At 43.4% G+C, this 25,515-nt stretch overlaps 2 protein-coding genes across 2 annotated transcripts in view; both read left to right on the top strand.

The window, feature by feature from the left end:
- Positions 1–1,504: 1,504 nt before the first annotated feature.
- Positions 1,505–15,401, top strand: LOC137259716 (retinaldehyde-binding protein 1-like). Its single transcript, XM_067797306.1, has 6 exons — positions 1,505–1,645; positions 6,340–7,113; positions 8,641–8,756; positions 9,208–9,429; positions 10,645–10,755; positions 13,605–15,401. Exons 2-6 carry the CDS (start codon positions 6,369–6,371, stop codon positions 13,773–13,775), a joined length of 1,365 nt encoding a protein of 454 aa, XP_067653407.1. The 5' UTR covers positions 1,505–1,645; positions 6,340–6,368; the 3' UTR covers positions 13,776–15,401.
- Positions 15,402–15,912: 511 nt separating this feature from the next.
- The window catches only part of LOC137259759 (fibroblast growth factor receptor homolog 1-like), a 29,338-nt gene continuing 19,735 nt past the window's right edge, over positions 15,913–25,515 (top strand). The window contains exons 1-6 of the mRNA XM_067797363.1: positions 15,913–16,731; positions 18,719–18,779; positions 19,473–19,587; positions 20,075–20,223; positions 23,941–24,111; positions 24,455–24,775. Coding sequence (XP_067653464.1) covers positions 18,722–18,779; positions 19,473–19,587; positions 20,075–20,223; positions 23,941–24,111; positions 24,455–24,775 — 814 coding nt within the window. The 5' untranslated portion in view covers positions 15,913–16,731; positions 18,719–18,721. The remainder of the gene's footprint in view (positions 16,732–18,718; positions 18,780–19,472; positions 19,588–20,074; positions 20,224–23,940; positions 24,112–24,454; positions 24,776–25,515) is intronic.

The raw sequence follows: 25,515 nt of genomic DNA, 5'->3' as shown, positions 1-25,515 counted from the left end.
ACCTTTCAATGCTTTGAACGAAAAGGCGACATCAAATCCCATTCTTGAACATGTTGACTTTAACACAGCGCTGCATATTAGGAAAAGAGTTCCTTCCATGTTCTTTCTTTCCCAGATAAATAGATATAACTCTAAGTGATTCAACCCTATATATTGTACTTAATTTTTGAGCTTTCAGTTATTATTTTGGTAAGAGTTCAGCCAATACCCTCCTGCGCCCTCCCCCAACACACACACACACACACACAATCAAATGCCAAAATTACAAACTGACATTCATACCTCACCTTATATATACATTCAATAGAGTAGAACAGGTCTAAAAAATACAATTAATAAACTTATTTCAGTGTTAGAATATTGCACCGGGGAAGGTGGAAATATAAATATATTATGTATTTGGGAGAAAGGGAGGAACTCTTACCTTATGAATAGCCAAGACTGAAATTTCTGAGAAAATGCTAGTTTACTACTACAGTCAGAAATTGTATTATTAATAACACACGCCTAATGAACTTCAAACAAAGACGGCACATCCAAATTTGCCCTAAGCCGGCACATGTCGTGACCTTCAAGAATTAAACATATCGCTTACATAAACACACAAACACAGAGTTATTCGTGATCAAATTCCCCGTCTATTTCACTGGGTTGTAATTAAATGAGTTACCGCTCCGGGGACGCCTTCTTGTTGCCAGTGTTGGCTTCTAGCCACAGTACTGGTAGAAAACTTCCTCGCAAACGAACGTACAGCCTGTCCGAGCACCATCTTGATCTTGATGAGACGAGAACGCGTTGTGTTGCTACCGGTGATTGGCTGACGTATAACCCTCCAGTCACATTCGAGCTCTCAATAATGATCGGTTATAATACAGTTTGATGGATTGGTAGAAAGATCTGGTTTCTTCCAATGATATATAACGACTGATAAGAGTGCGGCCTGGTGAAAAACTGGTTCCACTCTTTCCGCACCAAACGTATGTTTTTACTCCTATATATTATTAGTAGACATGTCACCAGTCAAGTGGGACAACCAACCGACGGCGATCCGACCACTACTGAGAGGAGATGTGATTTTATGGATTCTTCTCTAACAGATTTTGAGAAAACTGTCCTGCAAATAAAAGGACCTGAGAACCCAACTCGAATTCGACTTATCCTATTACGTGACAAAGCACTAATCGAAACTCGTTTCCCAATTGAGAAGATCGATGGCCATTCTCTTTATCACTTGATTGTCTGGTCCAGACTCAATTATTTACAGACCGATTCCATACAGTTAGGATATTGCCGAGTGCGGCGTTACGCAACAAACAAAACCATTCACTGAAACACCTCGCACGAAGCGTGTTCACGTACTGTTCACAAAATCATAGAAGTTATGATTGATGTTTGACATCAAACGTTCCTCTATGCGCATAAAAGTGTCAATCAATCAGTCCGCTCTCATCACTTCAGTGAACAAGGCATAGTCTATATTAATAATTGTGATCATGCTCGCAGTGAGACTGTGTATTGTCACGTGACACGATCAAAGTATACTGACTTTGTATTATCGATATCAGTTCCGTGTTGTAACACGAAGGCGGGCCTGACGTGATACACAATGTGGATATGGTGAGGTCTGTCACGGGTTAATATATAGGTAAGTCTACTTCTTCCACAGATTTGTTTCCAGGAGTTCGTACCTATGTACGTATGGCAAGTGGAAATCCCAGTGATGTAAGTCAAACAGTTTGATGGCGCCTGTTTGACTTCCCCGTCATATTAGCATTGAACAAGAGTGGATTTTGCTTTACCGTAAATGGTGTGATAGGGAAGGGGAAATATAGGGCTGAACTTCTCGTTCAGGATTATCACACTTACAAAGCGATGTGCATATGTGAGCGTGCGTGCGTGTGTGCGTGTGTGCGTGTGTGTGTGTTCGTGTGTGCGTGTTGTTTGTTTGTTTCTAATGTTACGGGGCAACCACACTGAAACTGACATTAGGCCAAACCAATACAAGCTCTCACACTCACACATACATAAGCACAGATATACTCACGAAGAGACCACATACAGACACACACACAGAGAGATACACAGAGAGTTTCACACATACTAAGAGACAAGCACATACACACGCATAGAAAGAGACACCATACAGAAACAGAGACAAAAATTCACGCACACTTGTGACACAGATAGAGATACACGCACACACATAGACACAGAAAGACAAACGCACAGATAGAGAGACCCGCACATGCACAGATAGAGAGACACCGAAACACACACACACGGATACAGACACGAATTAACGCGCACGTAGATCTATGCGTCTATATTTCCACTCGCTTGCACAATTATCATGGCCATAAGTACACAGGCCGTTCTGTTTTTTCAACCTGAAATCTTCGTCGTAAACACTCTAGAAACAAAACGTCTCTCCGACGTTTCTCCACCATTAGAGCAACCAAAACGTATGGGTGAGGTCATACATGTCAGTCACACACACATCCTCTGACTAATTTAGCGACTATACAAATCATTCCTATCTATTTCATAATATAAACCAGTTAATTCCTAGACGGGTTGACGCACGACAACTGAAACCTGTTGTTCATTCACGGTCACACTATTATACACAACTTGAAAATAACCTCTATTGTTAATACCCGCTCGACACATTGTAACGAATTACCGTAAATCTACAAAACGAATGAGATTACCCACATGTAAAAGTGTTTAGTTTAGATCATTGCGTATCGCTGTTGTAAGTCTTCGAACCTAACTAGATATCTATTTTTATATATTTGTATACTGTATACACGTTCCGATACATACCTAGTATTTTGTTTGACGTAAAATTGCACTGTCTGACGGAATCACTTACAGACAGACCGAATGAAACTCGATTCTGTAGATTTATATCGTGAAAAACACACAATAATAAATGAAATATTTAAGTTTTTCTTGCGTCGCTCATGAAAACATCATTATGGTTAAGTCATTGAGGTAAACGTGTTACTTTACAAGAAAATCGATTCATTATACTTTGACAGGAAAAGAATGTATTATTTCTTACCAGCTATCGCTTCTGTTGCGTAAATATACATTCGCTCGAGAATTAGTTTCCATACATTACACACAGGTGTTGGGATACTGGGTCCTACTTGACGAAGTTATCGTAGGGCAGCTGTCGGAACTCTGTGTTGCAGTATAGGAGGTTCAAGGTCGATGCTTTATGAAATGGGGCCCTGGTGAAAATATATATTCACATATTTCTCCATTAGCACTGTAGTCCAGCGGATACGTGCAGTTTTTTCACTTAATTGTGTACTTTGTTTTGCAAGTGTGAAATTCGGCATGTTTGTAGCCCGTAGTGATCATGTATCCGCTAGGCTATTGTAACAACTGTTTGCAAAAAGGCTAAACGCATCCTGACGTCATATGAACACATTGACGCAATGGCGTCAGCCTTTGTTCATGACGTCATGACTATTTATGCAATCGCACACAAGCGATATCTCGTGTGGAATACAGTTTTGAATGATAAAGCTATTGTCACCTATTATATAACCAAATTAGTCTTGATACTTCTGACCCGTGAAGGTCCCGGAGTTGAACAGGTCTTCAGCAACCCTTGCTTGCCATAAAAAGCGACTTTGTTTGTCGTAAGAGGCGACTAACGGGATCGGGTGGTCAGGCTCGCTGACTTGGTTGACACATGTCATCGGTTTCCGATTGCGCAGATCGGTGCTCATGTTGTTGATCACTGGATTGACTCGATTATTTACAGATTGCCGCCATATAACTGGCATATTGCTGAGTGCCGCGTAAAACTAAACTCACTCTTTCACTTAAAGATTAATTGCAGGTTTTTATAATATAGAAATATATTCCAATAATTCAGAATCAGAGTGCGAGGACTGTTTGCTAACTGACTGGGGTCTGTAAATAATTCAGTGATTGACATCCAGTGTTTGACATCATGAGCATCCGGATATGTCAACCTCCATCAGCGATCCTGATAATCCTTAGCCGCCTCTTAGGACAAGCGGGAAGGTGTGGTAGCCTAATGGTTAATGTGCCCGCTCGTCACGCTGATGACCTTGGTTCGATTCCCCACATGGATATAATGTGTGAAGCCCATTTTCTGGTGTCTCAAGCCGTACCATTGCTGGAATATTGCTATAAGCTGCGTAAAACCATACTCACTCTCTGACTTTTACGACATTCATTCATCACGACATGTCTACGCCTATTCTTTTTAAGGCATAATACTGCCTTCTCAGTTGAACTAAACAAGGAAAACGTGTATGAGGAAAGGCTGTCAAATCTGTTATAAATCATTAGGTGAACAGAAAGCCAAGTCTTTAAAGTAGATCAGTCGTCATGCTCTTACGTCTGTCAGGGGTGCTGGGGTTAGCCTTGTGGCTAAAGCGTTCGCTCGTCTCGCCGAAAACACGTGTTCACCAATGTGTGAAGCCCATTTCTGGTTTCACCCGGTGTGGTATTGCTGGAATATTGCATAGAAGTGGCGTAAAAGTACATTCATTCATTCATTCATTCATTCATTCATTCATTCGACATTCATTTATTGTTTTTATTTAGTGAATTACTTGGACACTCATTCATTCATTCGACATTCATTTATTGTTTTTATTTATGGAATTACTTGGACATTCATTCATTCATTCATTCATTCATTCATGTACTAAAACCCCTATGATCCCTCAAGCCTTCAAGGACACAGCATTATGTGATCTAGGCGCTGCATTACATCGTCATCGCCTGAGCAAAGTCCACAAGCTGTTACCTAAACCCACATCTAATACCCGATAACATCAATGTTGAAGCATTGTGCACTGTCGGCGAGGCTATACACACCTGCCCTATCACCAGTTTCGCGCTGTTCCGGACTACCGGTCGTCATGGCAACGAGATGTCGTAATCTCATCATCAGCTTCCCGTATACTAGATTGAATATCGCGACTTTAAAAATGATTGTTAATATGTCCATGGCTCGTGACACATCTGTCTGTTGTCATAGCTATATGTTTTGTTTGATCATTAATAATTTTCAGATTTGTTGTCGAAGTAGTTTGTTCTCGAGGCATAAACGCACGGAGCGGTGGGGTAGATTAGTGGTTAGAGCGTTGGCTCGTGACGTCGAAGACCCGGGTCCGATTCCCAACATGAGCCCATTGTGTGAAGCCACTGCGTGCTCCGCCGTGATATCGCTGAATAGTGTTAAAAGCGGCGAAAAACCTATCTCAGTCACTCGACGAGCATTCGTTCACACCAGCCCCGTGATCGTTTCCCTATTTGGTGCAATGTTTGAAATCCATTTCTTATACAGTCCCCAGCTATGATCTAACGGATAGTTTTTTAAAAATAAAAACAGGGACAAGCCACACTCGCTCATTTTTCCAAGGTTGCCCTTCGATCGTGACACTGAGCACAGACGTTCAGCTATTACGCAAGCTGATTTTACTGCTTGTCGTTTCAGTATTCTTTAACATTTCAGTGGTCCTCAAACTCTCTGCCTACAAGCCCTGGGGTTGTCCTTAACCCCAAATGAGACCAGAGGCCGTATTTATCAAACAACTTAAGTTATTAAAAAAAATAAGTCAGGTAAAAAACTTTTGTGGAAAATACTTATGTCATATTTATCAACAGACTTAGACTAAAGTCTTGTCATTTTTTGACTTAACTATTTAAGACTCAATTTGCTCGGCTTAAATCAACTTGTGTTGACGATATGTGTAACAAAATGGCGGCCACGCGTATTCCAAGAATATTTAATGAAAGAAGAAACATTCTGCATACACTAGATGATAATGAGCTGCGACAGATCCGCTTCCAAACGCATCGGAGTTGTGGAGTGTCCTGTGTTACCAGTGACGAAAAGTACTGAGACTAAGTTTACTTAGACTGAGAATAGGGGACAACAGAAATGGGCTTCACACATTGTAGCCATGTACCCGGGCGTGACTAGCGAAAGCGTTAAGCACAATGCTAACCAACAGCCCCCGTCACATAGTTACGTATAGCTTTAGATGAACGAATGAAAAAATAAAGACAACATAAAACATTGAAGTAACATTAAATGTGTGATCGGGTAACCAGGCTCGCTGGATTGATTGGCACATGTCACCGTATCCCAATCGTGTAGATCGATGCTCATGGTGTTAATCACTGAATTATGTGATCCAGACTCTATTTTTTACATACCTCTGAATATTACTTGGTGCCGCGTTAATCAGTCCCTCACTCCCTACTCATTTCCTTCGTTGCCAAATGTCAATGATGTGCTTGTCTGACAAACCTTAACATCTGCTTTATTTTTAACAGTGTGGGAAGAATAACATTCGTCGAGCAAGATGAGTGAACCAGAAACCGACAAAAACACGCAGGGACCCAAACCGGAGGATGGCAGTATTCCAGCTCAAGAGGAAACACCTAACTCTGCAAAGCATGAGAAAAGCAACGAAAATGAAACGCCGAAACCGGAAGTGACATCAAATCCCATACCGGAAGTTACATCAACACCCACACCGGAAGTAACATCATCAACAACACCGGAAGTGACATCATCAACCACACCGGAAGTGACGTCTAATTCCTCTCCGGAATTAACCCCTAACCTTCCAGCAGACGAACATCCAGTAGAGGACCCCAATAAACAACTTGCTACTGAAACAGAAGGCCTATCGGACTCACGTCCAACTGACCCTCCTAATTCAGTTCCAAATAGAGGGGAGGACAGGACTGTAGAGGAAGGGGGACCACTTCCCGTAGGCAATGAACCACCCACCATCCTCCAACGTCACATCTCCGTGCCTACAATGTCTTTTGATGAGAAACGTGAGTTCTACCGCCAGATTCTGTCACCCTGTGGGGAACTGTCTCAATCCTTGAAGGAGAAGGCGGAGTCGGAACTGAATGAGACAGATTCTATACGGAGTGAGAAGCTTCTAGAATTGCGGAAGATGCTGACGAACGAGGGGGACACGGAGAAAGGGGATTCTGTGTCGGAGTTCTTTGGGGGGAAAAAGGACTCGTATCTTGTCAGGTTTCTTCGGACCAAGAAGTATGACGTGAAGAAGACCTATGAGATGATGTCAGGTAGATATGCAACATGCATGTGATTCAAGGCTTGGGATGGGGGCTTGGAAGTGATGCATGCAGGTGCAACCGTTTTGTAGATTATCGCGAGGCTACCTGATAACAGCAAACGTTGGTAACTGTAATGCAAACACGCAATCCCACGAGATACTTTAAACCTGTTTTGAACAGATGACCAGGAGCTGTAATGATCATGGTATCGCGATTACTATTGTCAGGGTGATATGTTTAGTCAAGTAATGAACTGGGAGACCTTATACGTCAACGCCGACACAGAATATGAATCGATAATATATCCAAAGGCCCCGATTACTCACACTTACCCGTTATCCGAGTGAGTGAGCGCTTTCCCCCGGGTCAGTGAATGCACACGGACAACCCGCAATGAATGCACATTTAACCATAGAAGCCATTACATGCCTGTAAGCAGACACGTGAAGCATGGAGAGTTAGTATCAAAGAGAATGACTTTTTTGTCGCTTTTAATAATATTCCAGCAATATTACGGCTCAGATATGAGTTTCGCACTTTGCGCTCATGAGTGAGCGAGTTTAGTTTTACGCCGCACTCAGCAATATTCCAGCTACATGGCGTCGGTCTGCAAATAACCGAGTCTAGACCAAACAATCCAGTGATTAACAGCATGACCGTCGTCGTTCTGTGCAGCTGGGAACCGATGACATGTATTTACCAGGTTATCGAGCCTGACCACTCGATCCCGTCGGTAGGTTCTTACGACAAGCATAGGCGCCTTTTATGGCAAGTATGGGTTGCTGAAGACCTATTACACCATGGATCTTCACGGATCGATCCGGGTTGGAACCCATGCTTGTCGGAAGAGGCGACATGAAGTTAGAACTTGGTTGATGCATGTCATCGTATCCCGATTGCGTAGATCGATGCTCATGATGTTGATCACGGGATTGTGTTGTCCAGTCTCGAATATTTGCACACCAAAGTAACAAAACACTCACTCACACACTCACTCAACTCACCCATTTACCTGCTTGAAGCGTACTTCACTTACTCACTCACACACTCACTCAACTCACCCATTTACCTGCTTGAAGCGTACTTCACTTACTCACTCACTCACACACTCACTCAACTCACCCATTTACCTGCTTGAAGCGTACTTCACTTACACACACACTCACTCAACTCACCCATTTACCTGCTTGAAGCGTACTTCACTTACTCACTCACTCACACTCTCACTCAACTCACCCATTTACCTGCTTGAAGCGTACTTCACTTACTCACTCACTCACACACTCACTCAACTCACCCATTTACCTGCTTGAAGCGTACTTCACTTACTCACACACACACTCACTCAACTCACCCATTTACCTGCTTGAAGCGTACTTCACTTACTCACTCACTCACACACTCACTCAACTCACCCATTTACCTGCTTGAAGCGTACTTCACTTACTCACTCACTCACACACTCACTCAACTCACCCATTTACCTGCTTGAAGCGTACTTCACTCACTCACTCACTCAGTGTTTTGATTCCGCAGCGTATGTCAAGTTCAGGGCTAAATACCAGTCCATCACTGATCAGCTGACCTTCAACGGGGTGCGCCACGCCCTTGAGCAGTCCTTCCCCGGGGTGCTGCCGGTTAAAGACAAACAGGTAAAACTTAACGCCCTGCGGCTGTGAGGTGATGTTGGAAGAGTTCGCTTGTTTCCGGGTCCGGGAAAAATAGAATCCACATCCGATGTCGGGATGTTTTTGTTAGTTGTTTGACGCCGCACTCAGCAATATGCCAGCTGCATGACGGTGGCCTATGAATAAAGTTGTCAAGCAATCCAGTGATTGACGCCATGAGCATCATGGGATAAGATGACATCTGTCAACAAGTCTTCAAGGGTCGAGTTAGTGAGACAGTGAGCAAACAATTAGATGATCATGTTTTAGTTTTCATTCCTATTCTTTGTTCCGATCCCGTTAGACGCCTCATACGACAAGCATGGATTCCTGAGGACCAAATTTAAACCGGATTAATAATGGTCTCCATATTCTAGTGACATTAATAAATGTGCAATATTTAACTACCTAACATCATGCTTGCCATCCATTACAGGGTCGTGTGGTGATCATGTACGACACGGGGTCGTGGGACCACAACAAAATTTCGTTTGACGAGATGTTGGCGAGCTTCCTGTTTCTTCTCGAGAACCTGGTTGAGAACGAGGAGAACCAGATCCGGGGTTTTGTTGTCTTGGAAACGTATGAAAATTACCATATCAGCCAAGCCATGCAGATGAAGGCGTCCGACATCAAGAAGTTGGTGGATATGCTGCAGGTAAGACCTGTTTGAGTGAATGTGTGAGTGAGTGAGTATGGATTTGCCCTGCTTTTGACAACATTCTAGCATTATCATTTATCTGATAAAATGGGCTTCACACTTTGTATCCATGACGTGACGCCGTATTCACCCGTCAGTGCATGTGTGATATCGGTCTTTAAATGACTGAGTCTGATCAGACACTGCAGTGATTGGTGTTATGAGCATTGACTGTCGTTTGACGTCACATCAGCTGTACAATACAGTGAGACTCATCTTACCTTCATGTAGTATGCTTTAATTTCACTGGTCAATGACACTTTGACAAGTTTCCGTGTCACCTCTCACAAGAGGGTGACGGCTGTAAAAAGTATGACCCGCTACCACGGTAACCGCCAGTCTCTCCGCCGAGAAACTGTATTGGTAACAATCGTATGACGTCATAATACGACGCATGCAGTGCCCGGAGTTCGAAAACGGTTCGATTAGCTGTTTTGAGTTCAATATGTAGATTTTTTTTTCACCGAACTGCTTTGTTCAAACTATTTGCACAATCAACATACACATAACTAACCATTTTATAGCAGTTTGAATCTTACAGAAAATGTTTCACTGATATAAAAATATCAGCCAAGAGATGGACGCTGTTTGTTTACATGTCATTTAGTCGGTAGCGAACCTATCAGTTTTCAAAATAAAAAAAAAATAAAATGATATTTTGAACATATAACATGGTGGTAAGATAAATACGCTGAAAGCTTCTCCCTCGGGTAATACCGTATGGTGTACGCCTGTTTGTGGCAGTGATACCCGAGTCGGTCGGCTAGGGATAACACTGCAACAAAGAGGCGTACACCATACGGTATTATCCTCGAGAGAAACACACACCGTATAGTATCAATTCTTAGAACCAGTCAAGTAAGCTATGGGGGCGGGGCGGGGATAGTCAAATGGTTAAAGCGTTCGCTGGTCACGCCGAAGACCCTTGTTCGATTACTAACATGGGTACATGTGAAGCCCATTTCTGGTATTCCCTCCGTGCTGTTGCTGGGATATTGCTGAAAGCGATATGTGGAAATGATGACGATAAAACACATTGCAACAAATTTAAGATAATGATGTTGATATGATACCACTGATAATCTGTTATGACGATGAATATGTTGAAGAGTTCACAGAGTACAAACCTCCCACTTTCTGCAGTTTATGAAACAATTATCCAAATGTTTCCAGGGGGCGTTTCCAGGTCGGTTCAAAGGGTTCCACGTGATACGGCAGCCATGGTACTTCAGCATGGTGATGACGCTGGCCAGACCATTCATGAGGAATAAGCTAGCCTCCAGGGTAGGTGCACCTCACCCCAGAACCCTTGGGACTCGTAAAAATCCAGAGACATTCTGGGCCATGTACAGACATTACGGGCCATGTAAAGTTACAATCGGAAGATATTCATCCAAACGAAATGGTCCTTATTAGTCAAGATACAAAATCACGACTTCAGCGGTGTGTTTATACCGAGGCCTAAGCCTTTATGTAGCCTAACAGCTAGTCTTTGAAATGAACACATTTTACTGAAAAAAACGTTCATAGTGAAAAAAAATAATATAATGGAATGGAGCCCTGAGACTGTCTTCATTTTCAGCCTGAAGCTATGGAAATCTAGACTTGCCACATTTTCTAGACTTGCGTGGGCTTTCTTTGATGTTTATACTTCAGTGTCTGTACGACAGACTAGCCTTTATGGATCATAACGTGATGTTTATTGCATAGAGCGGCGTTTCGGTGTAGTATCTAAACACTTTACCTGATAACGACATAAGAATCAATAGGAAAATCTGCACCGAAACATGTATTAAACTATACTACCGACAAGAAATAAGGGAACTAATGAAATAGTAGCGAATTTGAAACTGCTTTAAATATCCACTAAATCAATTTTAGGCGTCAAGTTCAATATCTGGTGTGTCCACCATGTTGGGCAACACATTCACGGCACCTTGATGGCATGCTGTTAATCAATTTCCGGATGGTTGCCCGTGGTATTGCCCGCCATTCCTCTTGGAGAGTTGCACCAAGCTGGGCCAGGTTGGCGGGTCCTGGATCCCTGGTGTACACCAATTGGGGACAGGTCTGGGGACTTAGAGGGCCAGTCCAATGTCTGGATACCTTCTTGTCATAGATAAGCGGAGACAATTCGGGCCCAATGTGGTCTGGCATTATCATCTTGGAATACAAAATTTCGGCCGATAACTCTAGCCAATGGAGCCACAACAGGACGCAATATTTGGTCAACGTATCGCTGACCAGTCATGGCTCCGTTAATGATGATTAAATGTGATCGTCTGTCATGTGTAATCCCACCCCTAACCATGACACTACCACCTCCATATCGATCATGGTCAAGAATTGTTGCTCTGGCATATCGCTCCCCGCTCCGACGCCAACAACGTTTTCTGCCATCTGTGAATCGTAGGCAAAACCTTTACTCATCAGAGAACATGGTGTAACGCCAGTGGCGCATATTTGCCTAGCCCATGCCAATCTTTGGCGTTTATGGTGAGCTGAAAGGGTGACACCCTTAAAAGGCCGTCTTGCTTTCAGACGAGCTTGATGGAGTCGGTTGAGGTTGAAAGGCGTCTTCCAGTGAGTGTGCGGAATTCTCTATTGATGGCAGGGGCCGATTTAAACGTAATGAGACGATCCTGTCGTGGTGTCGTTGATTTTGGTCTACCACGCCCAGGTCTCGTTGCAACCCCACCCGTTTGACGGTACTTATCCCACAGGCGTGAAATTACACTTTTTGATTTACCCATCTGCCGGGCAACTTCACATAATGATGTCCCCCCACCCCACCCCACCCCTCTATCATCCCCACAATTCTCCATTTTGTTGCTTCACCGAGATACTGCCTCGAAGGCATTTCTGTCAGTAAGTGTCAATCTCTATTCATTAGTGATTGCGACTTCTCCAGTACATTTACAGGAGTTAACTTCTGTATGCACGTGTAGCACGTGCTGGACATGCATTATGCGAAATTCCATTGTCATTGGATGTTGCGTTTGGGAGATACGCCACGATAACGGACCCTGTCACAGTCAAAGTCATCTACATTCAATTTCTTGGTTCCCTTATTTTCTGTCGGTAGTATAGAAGCTGTTGAGCTTCATTTTGACTCATTAACTTCTACACTGCCGATGAAACAAGTTGTGGAACAGTGGAAGCTGTCAAAACCGGCATCTGTCCAGTCCGGCAGGTTGTCAACACTGGTATAAAATCTGAAGCCTATCCGTGGTTTGTACATGTATTATCAGCTCTACAATCCAGCACATTGTCTAAACCGGATGATGTCTTCATTCCCAATGAGTGCCGGTTTGGACAGATTTTACTGTATTTTGTTTTTGTATTGGAAACATTTCTAACGGGACTGTCGGACTGATTGAGTTTTGCCAAAAAACTTAATAGGTGTTCGGGCAAGTAGACCCATTTACTCATTGTCCATTATAAAAGTTTGCAAAGTTTGCAAAATTTCATAAAGTAGCCAAACTAAGACATACATATAAGCAAGAATGACATTCTGAACATCATTGCGAGTGATATTCCGTGAACACAACGTTTAGTAGGTGTTCTGGCAGCCTGGCCCATGATAAGGGTAAGAAGGTAATTTTCCAATCGTTTATAAAGTAGTAGAACTACCACACACTTTAATGAAAGCAAGAATGACATTCTGAACTTCATGGCGAACGATTTTCCTTGAGCTTAATAGTCCAGCCAATGAAATGTCAATATCGACAGCTGTAAGAGGTTCCACCATCAACTTATTTTGATTTACTTATTTTGGCAATGCAGTAAATAATGACTTACATTATCTAGCTGATTACACACTGTACAATTCGCAGAAATATCTTTAATAATATTACAGAGATATGCATCAAGACTACAATGTCATAGTCTGGTAAATAGAACCTGTTCTCTCCGATTGTTTCGAGATAAATATAATTTAGTAACAAAAGGCTCGATGCCATAGAGATGGCGACCTTCTCTTTGCCATGGATCTTACTGACGGTGCCTAATTCTGCAAGAGAATGGGATATTGTCTCATGCTGCTCTGATTCATCAATGTTTCATCAGATAATCGGGTCAAAGCGCACATTTAACAACTTGTAACTCTTCACAGTAATCACATGTAATTTCAGATCTTCGTACATGGAAACAATTTGAAGAAACTGTATGAATGGATCAGCCCCCAACACCTGCCGGAAAAATATGGTGGAATCGGTGAGGACTATGACCCGCAGCCATTGCTTGAAGAACTGCGGGATACCCTTCTTCAAAAGGGAGATTTCACATTTGCTCAGACGTTCTAGGCACCTTGGCGATTGTGGGACATTGTGACGTCAGCTTATCAACCTAACGACAGTTGGTCTGCGCAGGGACGGGCGGTGGGATGGTCCAGTGGTCGTCACGACGAATACCCGGGGTCGATTCCCCACATGGTACAATGTGTGAAGTCCCACGCCGTGATACAGCTGTGATATTGCGGCGTAAATCTATATTCGACAATTGTCAATTGTCTATCGATAGTTGACGACACCGACTGGACATTGAACGTGTAACTGGACAATGTGACCAGCTAGATACTAGTGATTGGGTTTTAGGCAGCTTTTAGCAATATTCCAGCAAAATTAAGGTGGGGACACCTGTAATGGGCTTCATACATTGTACCCTTGTGGGTAATCGAACCCGAGTCTTCGGCGTGACAAGCGAATGCTTTAACCACTAGACTACCCCAGCGCCCCTATGGACACTGTAACAATGGGTGTCACGTTGGAAACGTCAGTGAACGTCACTTCCCGTTTCCTCGGAACCACAGGAGTTAGACATTTTGAAAAAGAAAATTCAATGACTATATGCATGTTTTCCAAACTGGTGACGTTTGGGAGTGGTTTTATTTTTGGACGTCACCGAGTCGAATGAGAAAATGCGTGAATATTGTGCAATAAACATATATTGAGAGAGGGATTTGGATTAATGGAGCCATCGGAACATACCATTGAGAGTGTGTTAAGTTCGGATTAATCAAATTACACTGATTGCAAACTCAAAACACAATATGTCGCCCATTTACATCAGATACTTCCACTCACTTTCAAGTAACTCGTCACCACTAGGGCCGCCTGTTTCCGGAACATCAAAGAAGACACGAGTCACGAGTGTCGCGAATGAGATTCAAGCATGCGCAGAAAGCAGTTCCGTTTTCAGGTAGTCTTAGTTTTCCATCGGATTGTTATAGCTTAATATCGAAATCAATGCATTATTAGTTCTTCGGAGTTCTCCACCTTACTTGTTCCCGGTTCCGAGTTATCTTCTCGTCCGACAGCTCCATACCATGATCGTGTTATCAATTTAAGCGATAATTGCCATCAATGACTCTTGGCATCCATGTCAGCCTGATACACTGAAATAGTATTCAACACGATGTATATCAAGCGTGGTCTCCATTATCTAGGTCGGAAAAACGATAACACAGTGTCGCTGGGAACTCATGTTTGTTTGCCATATCTTATCGCTGATCACATATGGTCAGCAATATTTCAGCTATATGGCGGTGGTCTGCAAATACTCGTATCTGGCCCAGACAATCCAGTGATCAACCTCAATGGGAATCGATGACATGTGTCAACCAAGTCACCACCCGATCCTATTAGTCTCCTCTCACAAGCATGGGTTAATGAAGATCAATTCTAACCCGGATCTTCACATGCTGAACATACAAGGGTTGTTTACTGAAATGATGAGATTTACTGTATGTATTATGCATGTAATAAATAAATGTTGATAATCATGACATCTGCAAATATACTGGACAAACATAGTAAGAGATATATGTAAATTTTGAAATTATGAATTATGAATAATGATGTGTTTATTCATTCACATACTGATAAATTAGCAATCACAAAAGTACCAATACACCTGACTTATTTTGTCCAGTATGTATTTTTTGTTATTGCCATGCTCTACGTATACATGGAGATGACAATGAACTTCATGTTGATAAAAAGGGGGGAAGAAGAGGAGACAGATGCACGCGCACGCACGCACACACACACTGCGCAGACGCTTTATCCTCGGGGGATTGTCAAATTAATAAAATTGGTGTTTAAAGATACTGGCAGTTCATGACAACCAACTGTAGACATCCCGGTTCTGAACGCGTGAGGATAGTTTATAAAATAAACAGTTAATGCAGTAATTACGTGTGCTGTTTCAGCTATGTGTTCTTTACAAAACCACCGTGGACTAATGATATTTGTAGTGCTCTCCACCAATCGCGGTATCATTAGGAGACACTTTTGTCCATCGAGGGAGTCACGATCAACAGACAGTTAGGCCAGAACGTTATTTGCAATGTTTGTCGTTCCCATCCGTGCAGATTCCCATATTTACATTTTTCCGGATGTTTGACCAAAGGGAGGTAACACAAACTGTTTGGCCGAAACATCCGTGTTTTATTTGAAAGAGAAATGGGTACACAGTTATACAACTTAGGGACTTCCTCTCACCATCCGTGACCAGCAGTTAAGTCGAATATCGTCTTGCAGCTTACGGAAAGAGTGCGAGTCATGACGAGGTCAAGCAGCAAGGCCTTCTTGCTGATTACGGAAAGAGGCAAGCGGTGTCGAATGTGCCCGATATTGTAGCATCTGTACATGAAAATTTGTTTGCCTTTTTGTGTTTTTTCAATGCCGCACTCGGCAATGTACATCAATATGGTAAACGGTCGGTAACAAAAGCAACTGGTATACGATGACGTGTGTCAACCAAGTCAGGGAGCCTGACCCCCTGATCACTTTAGTTGACTCGTACTACAAGTGAGGGTTGTTGAAGACCGGTTTTAACCCGGATCTTAACGAGTCATACACGAAATGTATATGGGTGCACGTTGTGTTTGCTGAGGTGTAGAAGGCTTGTCAAGTGCATTTGAAACATAACTGTGGCTAATTAATGAATCGCTGTGAAGAGGACCGAAAAACACATTCTTTCCGCTCAAAAAAAGGAATACTGTAGACATGTTGTTGGAAATTGGTACAAACCGGAAGATCTGCGTCATCGAGCCATTTTGGTTCAGAAACATCATATCTTTCCAGAGGCCTAACTAGAACTTATTAATATCGGTCTGATTTTTATCCTTCCTAAAATCGATGACGTTTGAGTATTGAATAGCTTGTTTTACTATATTTGTTGCATTCTGTGGGTGGGAAGTGTCTCGTCCTGTGGCAATATAGAGGCAATGTAACAAGTGGATATATTGCAGACGTGGTGAGTAGTAACCTTTGCAGTTGTCGGGGATGGTATCCCTACCTTTGAAGGCTTGCTGGAGTCACCCCACCAGTGCCATACGCGCTGAAGACAGATCCACAAATGGCCTCTTGTATGGTGTCATACTCACATATAGCGCTCACATATAGCTCGAGCAATCCCAGAAATGTCCTTCCTGCTTGTGACATCCCACAAATGGCTTCCTCGGCTTCCTCGGCATCTACCAAATAGCCTCTCTGCTTTGCCATTTCTAACAGGGATCATAATATCTTCAGTAATATGGACCTGGTTCCCGATCAGTGGGCTTTGAAATTTGAACGCCAAGCCTCACGTGAGCAACAATTCCTTGGTTAATGTTTGTTTGTGTCGGTTCTGTCAAATTTCAAATTTCGAATTTATAGTCCCTGGCACCCTCGCAAAGCCCTCGCACAATTTATTTGAATAACTAACTTGTAAGGGTGACTAACCTATGCATACTGTCCTTAGAAACGTTTTGTAAGACGCCTGTGTTATACAGATTTCTGTCACCGAAACCGGCTTATGGATTCCGTGGACTGGCATTCTACGGCAATACTTTCCGGTTGTGTGATGTGCCCGAGTGAATCGGCTGGCCAGGGCCCCGTTTTACAAACCTCTCCTAAGCCTACGATCACTTCACGTTTTTCGTAGCATTTGTAACCCTTGTAGTGTAACACGGGAAGTACGAATGCTACGTAAAGGGTTACGAGATCTTAGGCTTTTAGAGCTTTGTGAAACGGGGTCCTGGATCATGACCCGTTGCAACCTGTGCATTGGGATGATTGGCCATAATATACATCAGGGCTTAGATTTCCGAAGCTGTCTTAGCACTAAGACAGTCGTAAATGCCGCACGTTAACATTAACATGTCTTAGAGCTAAGACAGCTTCGGAAATATAGGCCCTGCTTGTCTGGACCACCTACTTGTTTACAGAACACAGCTGTAATATTGATGAATATGACGTTAAACAACAATGAGTGAGTTTATTTTTACGTCGCTTTTACCAACATCCTACCCGAGAAGGACCCAGGGTAGAATAGGCCTTCAGCAACCCATGCTTGCCATAAAAGGAGACTATGCTTGTCGTAAGAGGCGACTAACGGGATCGGGTGGTCAGGCTCGCTGACGTGGTTGACACATGTCATCGGTTCCCAATTGCGTAGATTGATGCTCATGTTGTTGATCACTGGATTGTCTGGTCCAGACTGGATTATTTACAGACCGCCGCCATATAGCTGGAATATTGCTGAGTGCGGCATACACTAAACCCACGAGGCGATTCGACCGCTCTCAAATAACGTGAAATACACATAAGGTGATTGACAGGGGGCTGGTAGACTTATGCTTATTTGACAGTAACAAACAAATTTATATGAACTGAAAAGGAGCTCCAGGGAGACCAGAGTTTCCTGAACCTGAGAAAATCTAGACTTTCTTCAATGGTTTCAACATTGTAAGGAGGGCTAGGTAGCAGGTAAAATAACAGTAATGTGATTCAGAGACTTTGAGTAAGACTACATTGCAGGGATGGCTAGGCAGTAGGGTAAATAATGTGATTCAGGGGCTGTGGGGCAGAGTAGATTGTAGAGAGAGCTAGTCAGTAGGGTAATAATGTGGTTCAGGGACTGTGAGACAGACTACATTGCAGGGTGGGCTTGGCAGCAGGGAAAATAACGTGTTTCAGGGACTGTGACTAGGACACTGGGATCTCGATCTTCCACCCTACCTATCAACTGTAAGCGAGTGCGTATAATTATACGCCTCTCACAGCAATATTCCAGCAATATCACAGGTGGACAGAAGAATTGGACTTCATCCATCCTTATTCCCATGTGCGGTATCGAACCCGACTCTTCGGTGTGATGAGCGAACGTTTTAACAACTAGGCTGCCCCACCACTCCAGAATCAACCCGTATCTGACGCGAGTGTATCACCTAACTGTCGCAGTGTTGTTTTATGCCGTGCAGACAATGAGAGAGCTGCTGCTGTTGCTGAGCGTCATTGGTGCACAGAGTGGACAATATGCAGGTGAGTCGAGAATCATTGATTTTAAATCTGACCACAATTAGAAAAACTGATTTCAGTAAATATTCAAGGTTACCTGCAAAACCAGATATTGTACTATGAGTGAGTGAGTGGATTTTACGCCGCTTTTTGCAATATCCTAATATCATCACGGCGGGGGACACCAGAAACGGGTTTCATACATTGTACCCATGTGGGGAATCAAACCCGGTCTTCACACATAATGTGTTATGCTATTACAATTACATGTATAATATCTTAATATTAAAAAGTGCACTTTTCAGCAATGTAAACTGACGTACAAAAGAAAGTACACAATTCATGTGCAGAGTCGCATCCCTTGGCTACGCCACTAAACTATGACAGGGGGTTCGAACTCTGGCTGATAATATATTCTTGGTTTGTTCCATGCCTGTGTTCGTAGGCTTCGTCGGGCGATGGGGTAGCCTAGTGGTTAAGGAGGTTGGCTCGTCACGCCGAAGACCCGTGTTCGATTCCTATATAATGTGTGAAACTCATTTCCGGTGTTCCCAGGGGTGATAAAGAGGTGTAAAATTAACTTCATTTTAATAAACAATTGAAACTCAAATCACTTCGAGCTTTCTCCAACAGCAACTTACATACAGTGATATCCTATAAGTGAGTGTGTGAGATAGCATTCTTTTTACATTAACTTTTTTCTTTTCCATGTCGAAGATCTCGCTCCACCGCATTTCGCTCATCTTGTTCCTGGTAGTGATCCAAAGCAGGTGTTGTATTCTGGCAACGCTGCCCAGATTAACTGTGAAGCGATCGGCAGCCCTAAACCTACGTGAGTAGTACCAAGACTGTTGTATCACCACAGCTAGCAACTCCCATACGCTAAAACTGGAACAGAAACATCTGCTTTGCGGCAGTCGTAAAATGAGTATTAGTATTAGCCATGCTGCTTGTTAGGCGCAATGATCACGCTCACATCCTCACGGGTACCCATTTTACAGCTGGCTGAACTGGGACAATGTGGATCTATGCATCCTGTTCATGGATATGACACAGTGTTCCCTCCTCTGAACCCGCACACAAGTGCCCCTGCCTGGGATCGAACCCAGGCCTTCAGCGTGTTAGGCAGACCCCTTACCACTGAACTATTGCTTTCCATAGTCGTTGTGTTAATGCAGCCATATATATACACTGAGAATGTAACTAAGCGCCACCTGTATTTTTGCAAAGGCTTGCTGAGGATCAGTTATTAAAGAAGTGGGGTGGTGTTGTGGCCCAGTGGCTAAGGCGTTTGCTGACTCACGTAGTTTGATTTCTAGAGTAAAGCTGAGCCGGATGACGACTACACTGAACATGACTCCCACGAATGTAGGGGTTTTCCATAATGTCACAGAGGGAGTTTACCAATGCTTGGCAGAGAACAAGTACGGCAAAGCTAGAAGCGACTACATCACCGTCAGGCGTATCAGTAAGTATCACGATGTGAATGAGTGTTGCAGTTAGATGCATCTGTGCGGCATGTCTTATGTCAATGACCTTGAAATGGAGATCAAGGTCAGCATGATCAAACGACGTTTTTCGACATTGCAGCTTTGTTTAACCCCCAGGTGGTTTGCGCCGAGTCCTTCTGTCCAAATAAATGAATTTTGGGCATCATGTACATCATGTCGAAATATTTTGTCAGTGACCTTCAAATGGAGGTCAAGGTCAACATGGAACCCCAGACAAACATGATGATGAAACGGCGTTTGTGGACCTTTTACCTTTGTTCAAATTCTGAGTGTTTTGCACCGATTCATATTTCCAAATGTATCAGTTTGAGGCATTAAGACAATTTCGATATATTTTCTCAATGATAATGAAATGGAGCTGACGGTCTGTGGCTAGAGTGTTTGCACGTCACACCGAAAGCACAGGTTCGATTCCCAGCATGGGTACAATGTGTGAAGTCCAGTTTTGGTGTTTCCTGCCCCGCTATAGGCCTCGTAAACCCGACTCACTCTCTCATATAATGTATAACATTTGCTAAAACACAACTGCCGAACGGTAAAGGTAGCTAGCCGTCTGTTGCCTCCATTCGCCGACCAGAGATACTTCCTTGGAGTTTCCAGAAGTCATTCCTCACCACTCGCCCCTTTCCGTAGAGACCAGGCTTGTCTCGGAATAACACGAGTAGGCCCCCGAATGGTGATCGGTGTGAGTGTAGTTTTGTCCAACATAAACTTCTCTTGGTTCGTGAGTATGCTCTTGGTTTTAACGAAGGTAATTCGCGTCTAACACATCTAATCAAATACATTTGGGGTGTCATGTTAGATCCACTCAGTCATTCACGAAGTTACCTGCTCAGAGTGCACTCACTCACTCACTCACACACACATTCACTCACTCACTCGCATATTCATTCACTCATGTGTCTGCTCGGTGTACTCTTACTCAACTCTAACTCAACGTTCCGATGAATATCACTTTAAGCAAAAACGTAAATCGAATAAAGTGCGATTAAAATTGCGAATCCTCACAATTATACCTTGCCAACTGAACAATTCAATCTCAGAATTTTAATCAACTTAGGATAAATACAACCATAGTTTCAAATCGTTATTATTGATTTGCATTTTACAAGGGGGTATGCACATTAAATGAAACACCGAGAACAAGAAGGGTCGGTCTAAGCTAACGCTCATCACATTCCGCACGTGCATTTGTTTCACTGTTCCAACTACTCAGCTGACCCCCTTGTAGTTTGACCTTGCTTGACCAAAGTACGAAATGACTGGTTCTGACCGGTTGTGGATTCCCAGGAAGTATCAAGAATGCTGGCAAAAGACACAGCAGCACTTGGTAAAGCATAGCTAGGTCTTCCTCTGGGCCAGAACGAGGACGCACAGCGTTTGCTCAGGGCTTTATTTTCCGTTTTCCCGAATCCTCCTTCTTCCTCGGAACCAGGGCAGTTAGCGCCTCCTCTAGTTCGGCCACAAACAAAGACAACTTCCGACATGGCTGCAGTCTTTGAGACCTTGCTGGAGACGTGTCCCCGCATCTTGTTTTCCGACCAAGAGAAACAAATCCTGGAGCGATCGGGTCACACCTTCTACGAGTGCCACCAGATACCCCGCCAATTTCCTCAACTCTATTTGCTAATCTTTTGCGAGATCATAGAAGACGGCAAAATAGTACACTTTGACTACATCTACCCGCCCAACCAATTTCGACCCGCAGCAGGCAAACTCTGAATCGTTCTCGCCGACTGTCCTGGACCCAAGGACAGAAACAACCGCTGCACGGACTGCCTCGCTGCCATATCAGAACTCTCCCCCTTTTTCACTACAGACAACTCGACTTGCAAGAGACCAGTGACTATCAACGCCGGCAGCAAGACATGTATTCTCTGGAAAAACAAAGACGACTACACACCCAAATAACGCCTCCCGCTCGAGGTTCAGGAAGAAATCGCGATCGACGGCAGATTCTCGAACATAGAAAACCTGTACAACGACAAATGCCTCCTGTGGTGCATTCGACACAAACTCCTCAACAAACTGTGTACAAACGTCCACATAAAAAGAAAGATTCTTGTACCTTCCGTCTGCTAGAGGGGAAAGCAGACCTGCAGTGCAACAGCAGTGTTCGGCATACCCCCTTGCACAACTACGGTGGTCCAAAGGACATGGAAACGGCAGCCCCTCCATGCAAAGAACACTACTCAAGCATTAGATTTATGCAGAAGTCGGTTGCCTTTAAAGAGAAAATTTCATATCTATAAATCTTAATCTTTTTGAACATTGGGAATAACGTGTCTTCATTCTCTTAAAAAATGGCACCTTTAAATGTGTTTAGTTTATACCAAAGCGTATCTCCTACGTGATAGATAAGTCCTACGTAGGAGATACGATGTCATACGTAGGAGATAGTAAGTAATACGTAGGTGATAATAAGTCCCACGTAGGAAATACTAAGTCCTACGTAGGAGATATTAAGTACTAAGTCCTACGTAGGACATAGTATCTCCTACGGGGACTTAATATCTCATACTTAGGACTCGTTTGCAATCCATAATATCTCTAAATAATCTAAATGTTTAGTAACCGTCGATAGGACAACGCGAATGTTGATTCGCAACAGAATGTAGATTGCAGAAAGCTATGGGAAGACCTCGAATAGATTTACACATACAGTCTGGCAGAAAATGTTTCAGGACAGTGTTTGGTAACTTTACTATAAAACTATAAGTGCTATCCGTTTCCAGTTTGGCATGAGGCTTTATAATTCTTCGACAATTCAGGATTTTAATTGTCATAGTCTATCACTCGATAATATGAAAGTTGTCTATAAGAGCTGTCAGTATTTCAAGTCACAACAACACCTCACACGTCAAGGGTGTTGAGCTACTTACCGGAACAGCGGCCCAGTCATGCAAATAGTCAGGTCACATGTCGCGTTCTTACATTATGCTCGGCAGATCATGTCACGTGACTTAAAACACGTGCATTTTAAATTTGTCAACTGTGTCAATGCCGGTGTAGGGCAGAAGGGGTCATCTCAAAATCAAATATATCACACAATTTACATGATGTTTTCATGTAAATAGCGCAGAATTTTCATTGTTTAGTGTTCTCTCACTCACTCAATCACTCATTCAGTCACTCACTCACTCTCTCATCCCCTCATTTACCTTCTGTGTATCCACTCACTGACTCACTCTTTTTCTTGCTTAGTGTACGGTACTCTCTCACTCATTTATCTGTTCAGTGTGACCCGTGAAGGGCCCGGGGTAGAATAGGCCTTCAGCAACCCATGTTTGCCATAAGAGGTGACTCAGCTTGTCGTAAGAGGCAACTAATGGGATTGGGTGGTCAGGCTCGCTGACTTGGTTGACACGTGTCATCGGTTCCCAACTGCGCAGATCGATGCTCATGTTGTTGGCCACTGCATTGTCTGGTCCAGACTGGATTAGTTACAGACCGCCGCCATATAGCTGGAATATTGCTGAGTGCGGCGTAAAACTAAACTCACTCACTCTGTTCAGTGCACAGCACGCACCCTACCCTTATCCCAAATGCAGTGTACAGCACTACCACTCTGTTTCTCAACAGTGAGCTTCTTCCTCCCCACTCTTTCTGTTTACCTGTATGCTCCCCTGCTGTGTACACGTACACTCACTCACACAACACACGTTTATTACAAGGAATCTCAAGGAATGTCTTCGACGAAGAAAACGCAGACGTCTGTAGTAGAGTCTACACGGTGCTGAAGTGCTTCCCGGGCACACCCCCAAAGGGGACCACGCCCCACTACTCGTGGACGTCGAAGTCATCGGACGTCAACGTCGACAAATCGCACTACATTGACGTGGAAGGTGCGTTCCATTTAGACTTGATAATATATCATCATAACGTAAAATTATAGTAATCATAATGCAAAAAATATAACGTAGGTGTCTTCTACAAGCAGTCTTCTTGAAAATCGGGGCGGTGGGGTAGCCTAGTCGTTGAAGCGTTCGCAAGTCACTTCAAAAGGCCGGGTTCGATTCCCCACATGGATGCAATGTGTGAAGTCCTTTTGTGTCTCCCCAGCCACACCCACCCCTCCAAAATGATATTTCTGGATATTTGATGAAAGCGGCGTAAAACTAAGATCACTCGCATAATAATCTATGTCTCAGTTCGTAAGTACTGTTATGATTCATTTTTATATTTTAGGAAATCTCCATCTGCTGAACGTCGGTCAGAGCGCCAATTACACTTGCAAAGCCAACTTCAATGAACAAAATATCCCAACATTCACGCGTAATGCCACCGTGACATTCCCTACACACATCTTCAGTTATAACTGCTATATTCGACACAATGTCTTTCCGCCTGAACCATACCCTTGGTCCACGACGCCTTCTTCCCGTGCCATGGATGAGTGGCACCCATTGGGGCCCAGGATGAACCAGCCACCAACATTGGATCAGATGAGTACAGAAAGAAATATCCCTATTTCCGGATTCAGTGAGCAAGCGGGCCTTGGAGATCCGGGTTAGAATTGGTCTTCAGCAACCTTTGTGGAAAGAGGCGACTTACGGGATCGGGTGGTCAGGCTTGTTGACATGCTTCACACATGTGGTATTCTAATTGCGTAGATCGATGCTCATGTTGGATTTTCTGGTCCAGACTCCATTATTTACATACCGCCGACATATAGCTAGACAATTGCTGAACGCAGCGGCAACCAACAAACAAATTTAACTATATGTTCATACGCATCGTTTACGGACCTTTCAAAGAAAATCAGCTTCGTTCGATATACCAGAAAACATTTTTAAAAGTAGATAGGCCTCACACCTATACGACGGAAATGCCATGGATCTTTTTGGTATGTTCTTTAATCCTTTAGGTGCCACGGATCTTTTTGGTATGTTCTTTAATCCTTTAGGTAAAACTGTAACTGGTTTAATTGGTATCGTCTGTATGTATTTAATTATGAAAGCTCCATGTCATGTAAATATCGACCTAACGCCAGTCGGTGATGCAACGTTTGACCATGTCAGTGTACGTCCTCTTCGTAACGTTACGATCTGTCGTAACTTTATAGTTTACCATTGGCTTACGAATGTCGTAGATCTACGAACGCTTCGTGGATCGGGACCCAATTGCTTACATGACTTCGGACCCGTGAAGATCCGAATTGCAATTGGTCTTGAGTAACCTATGCTTGTCGTAAGAGGCGACTGATAGGATTGGGTGTTTAGGCTTGCTGACTTGGTTGACACGTGTTA

This window comes from Haliotis asinina, chromosome 13 (genome assembly GCF_037392515.1).
Source record: "Haliotis asinina isolate JCU_RB_2024 chromosome 13, JCU_Hal_asi_v2, whole genome shotgun sequence".
NCBI classification, from domain to species: Eukaryota; Metazoa; Mollusca; class Gastropoda; order Lepetellida; family Haliotidae; genus Haliotis; species Haliotis asinina.
Note: the sequence above shows the minus strand (reverse complement) of the source record. Positions and strands in the feature narration are given on the sequence as shown.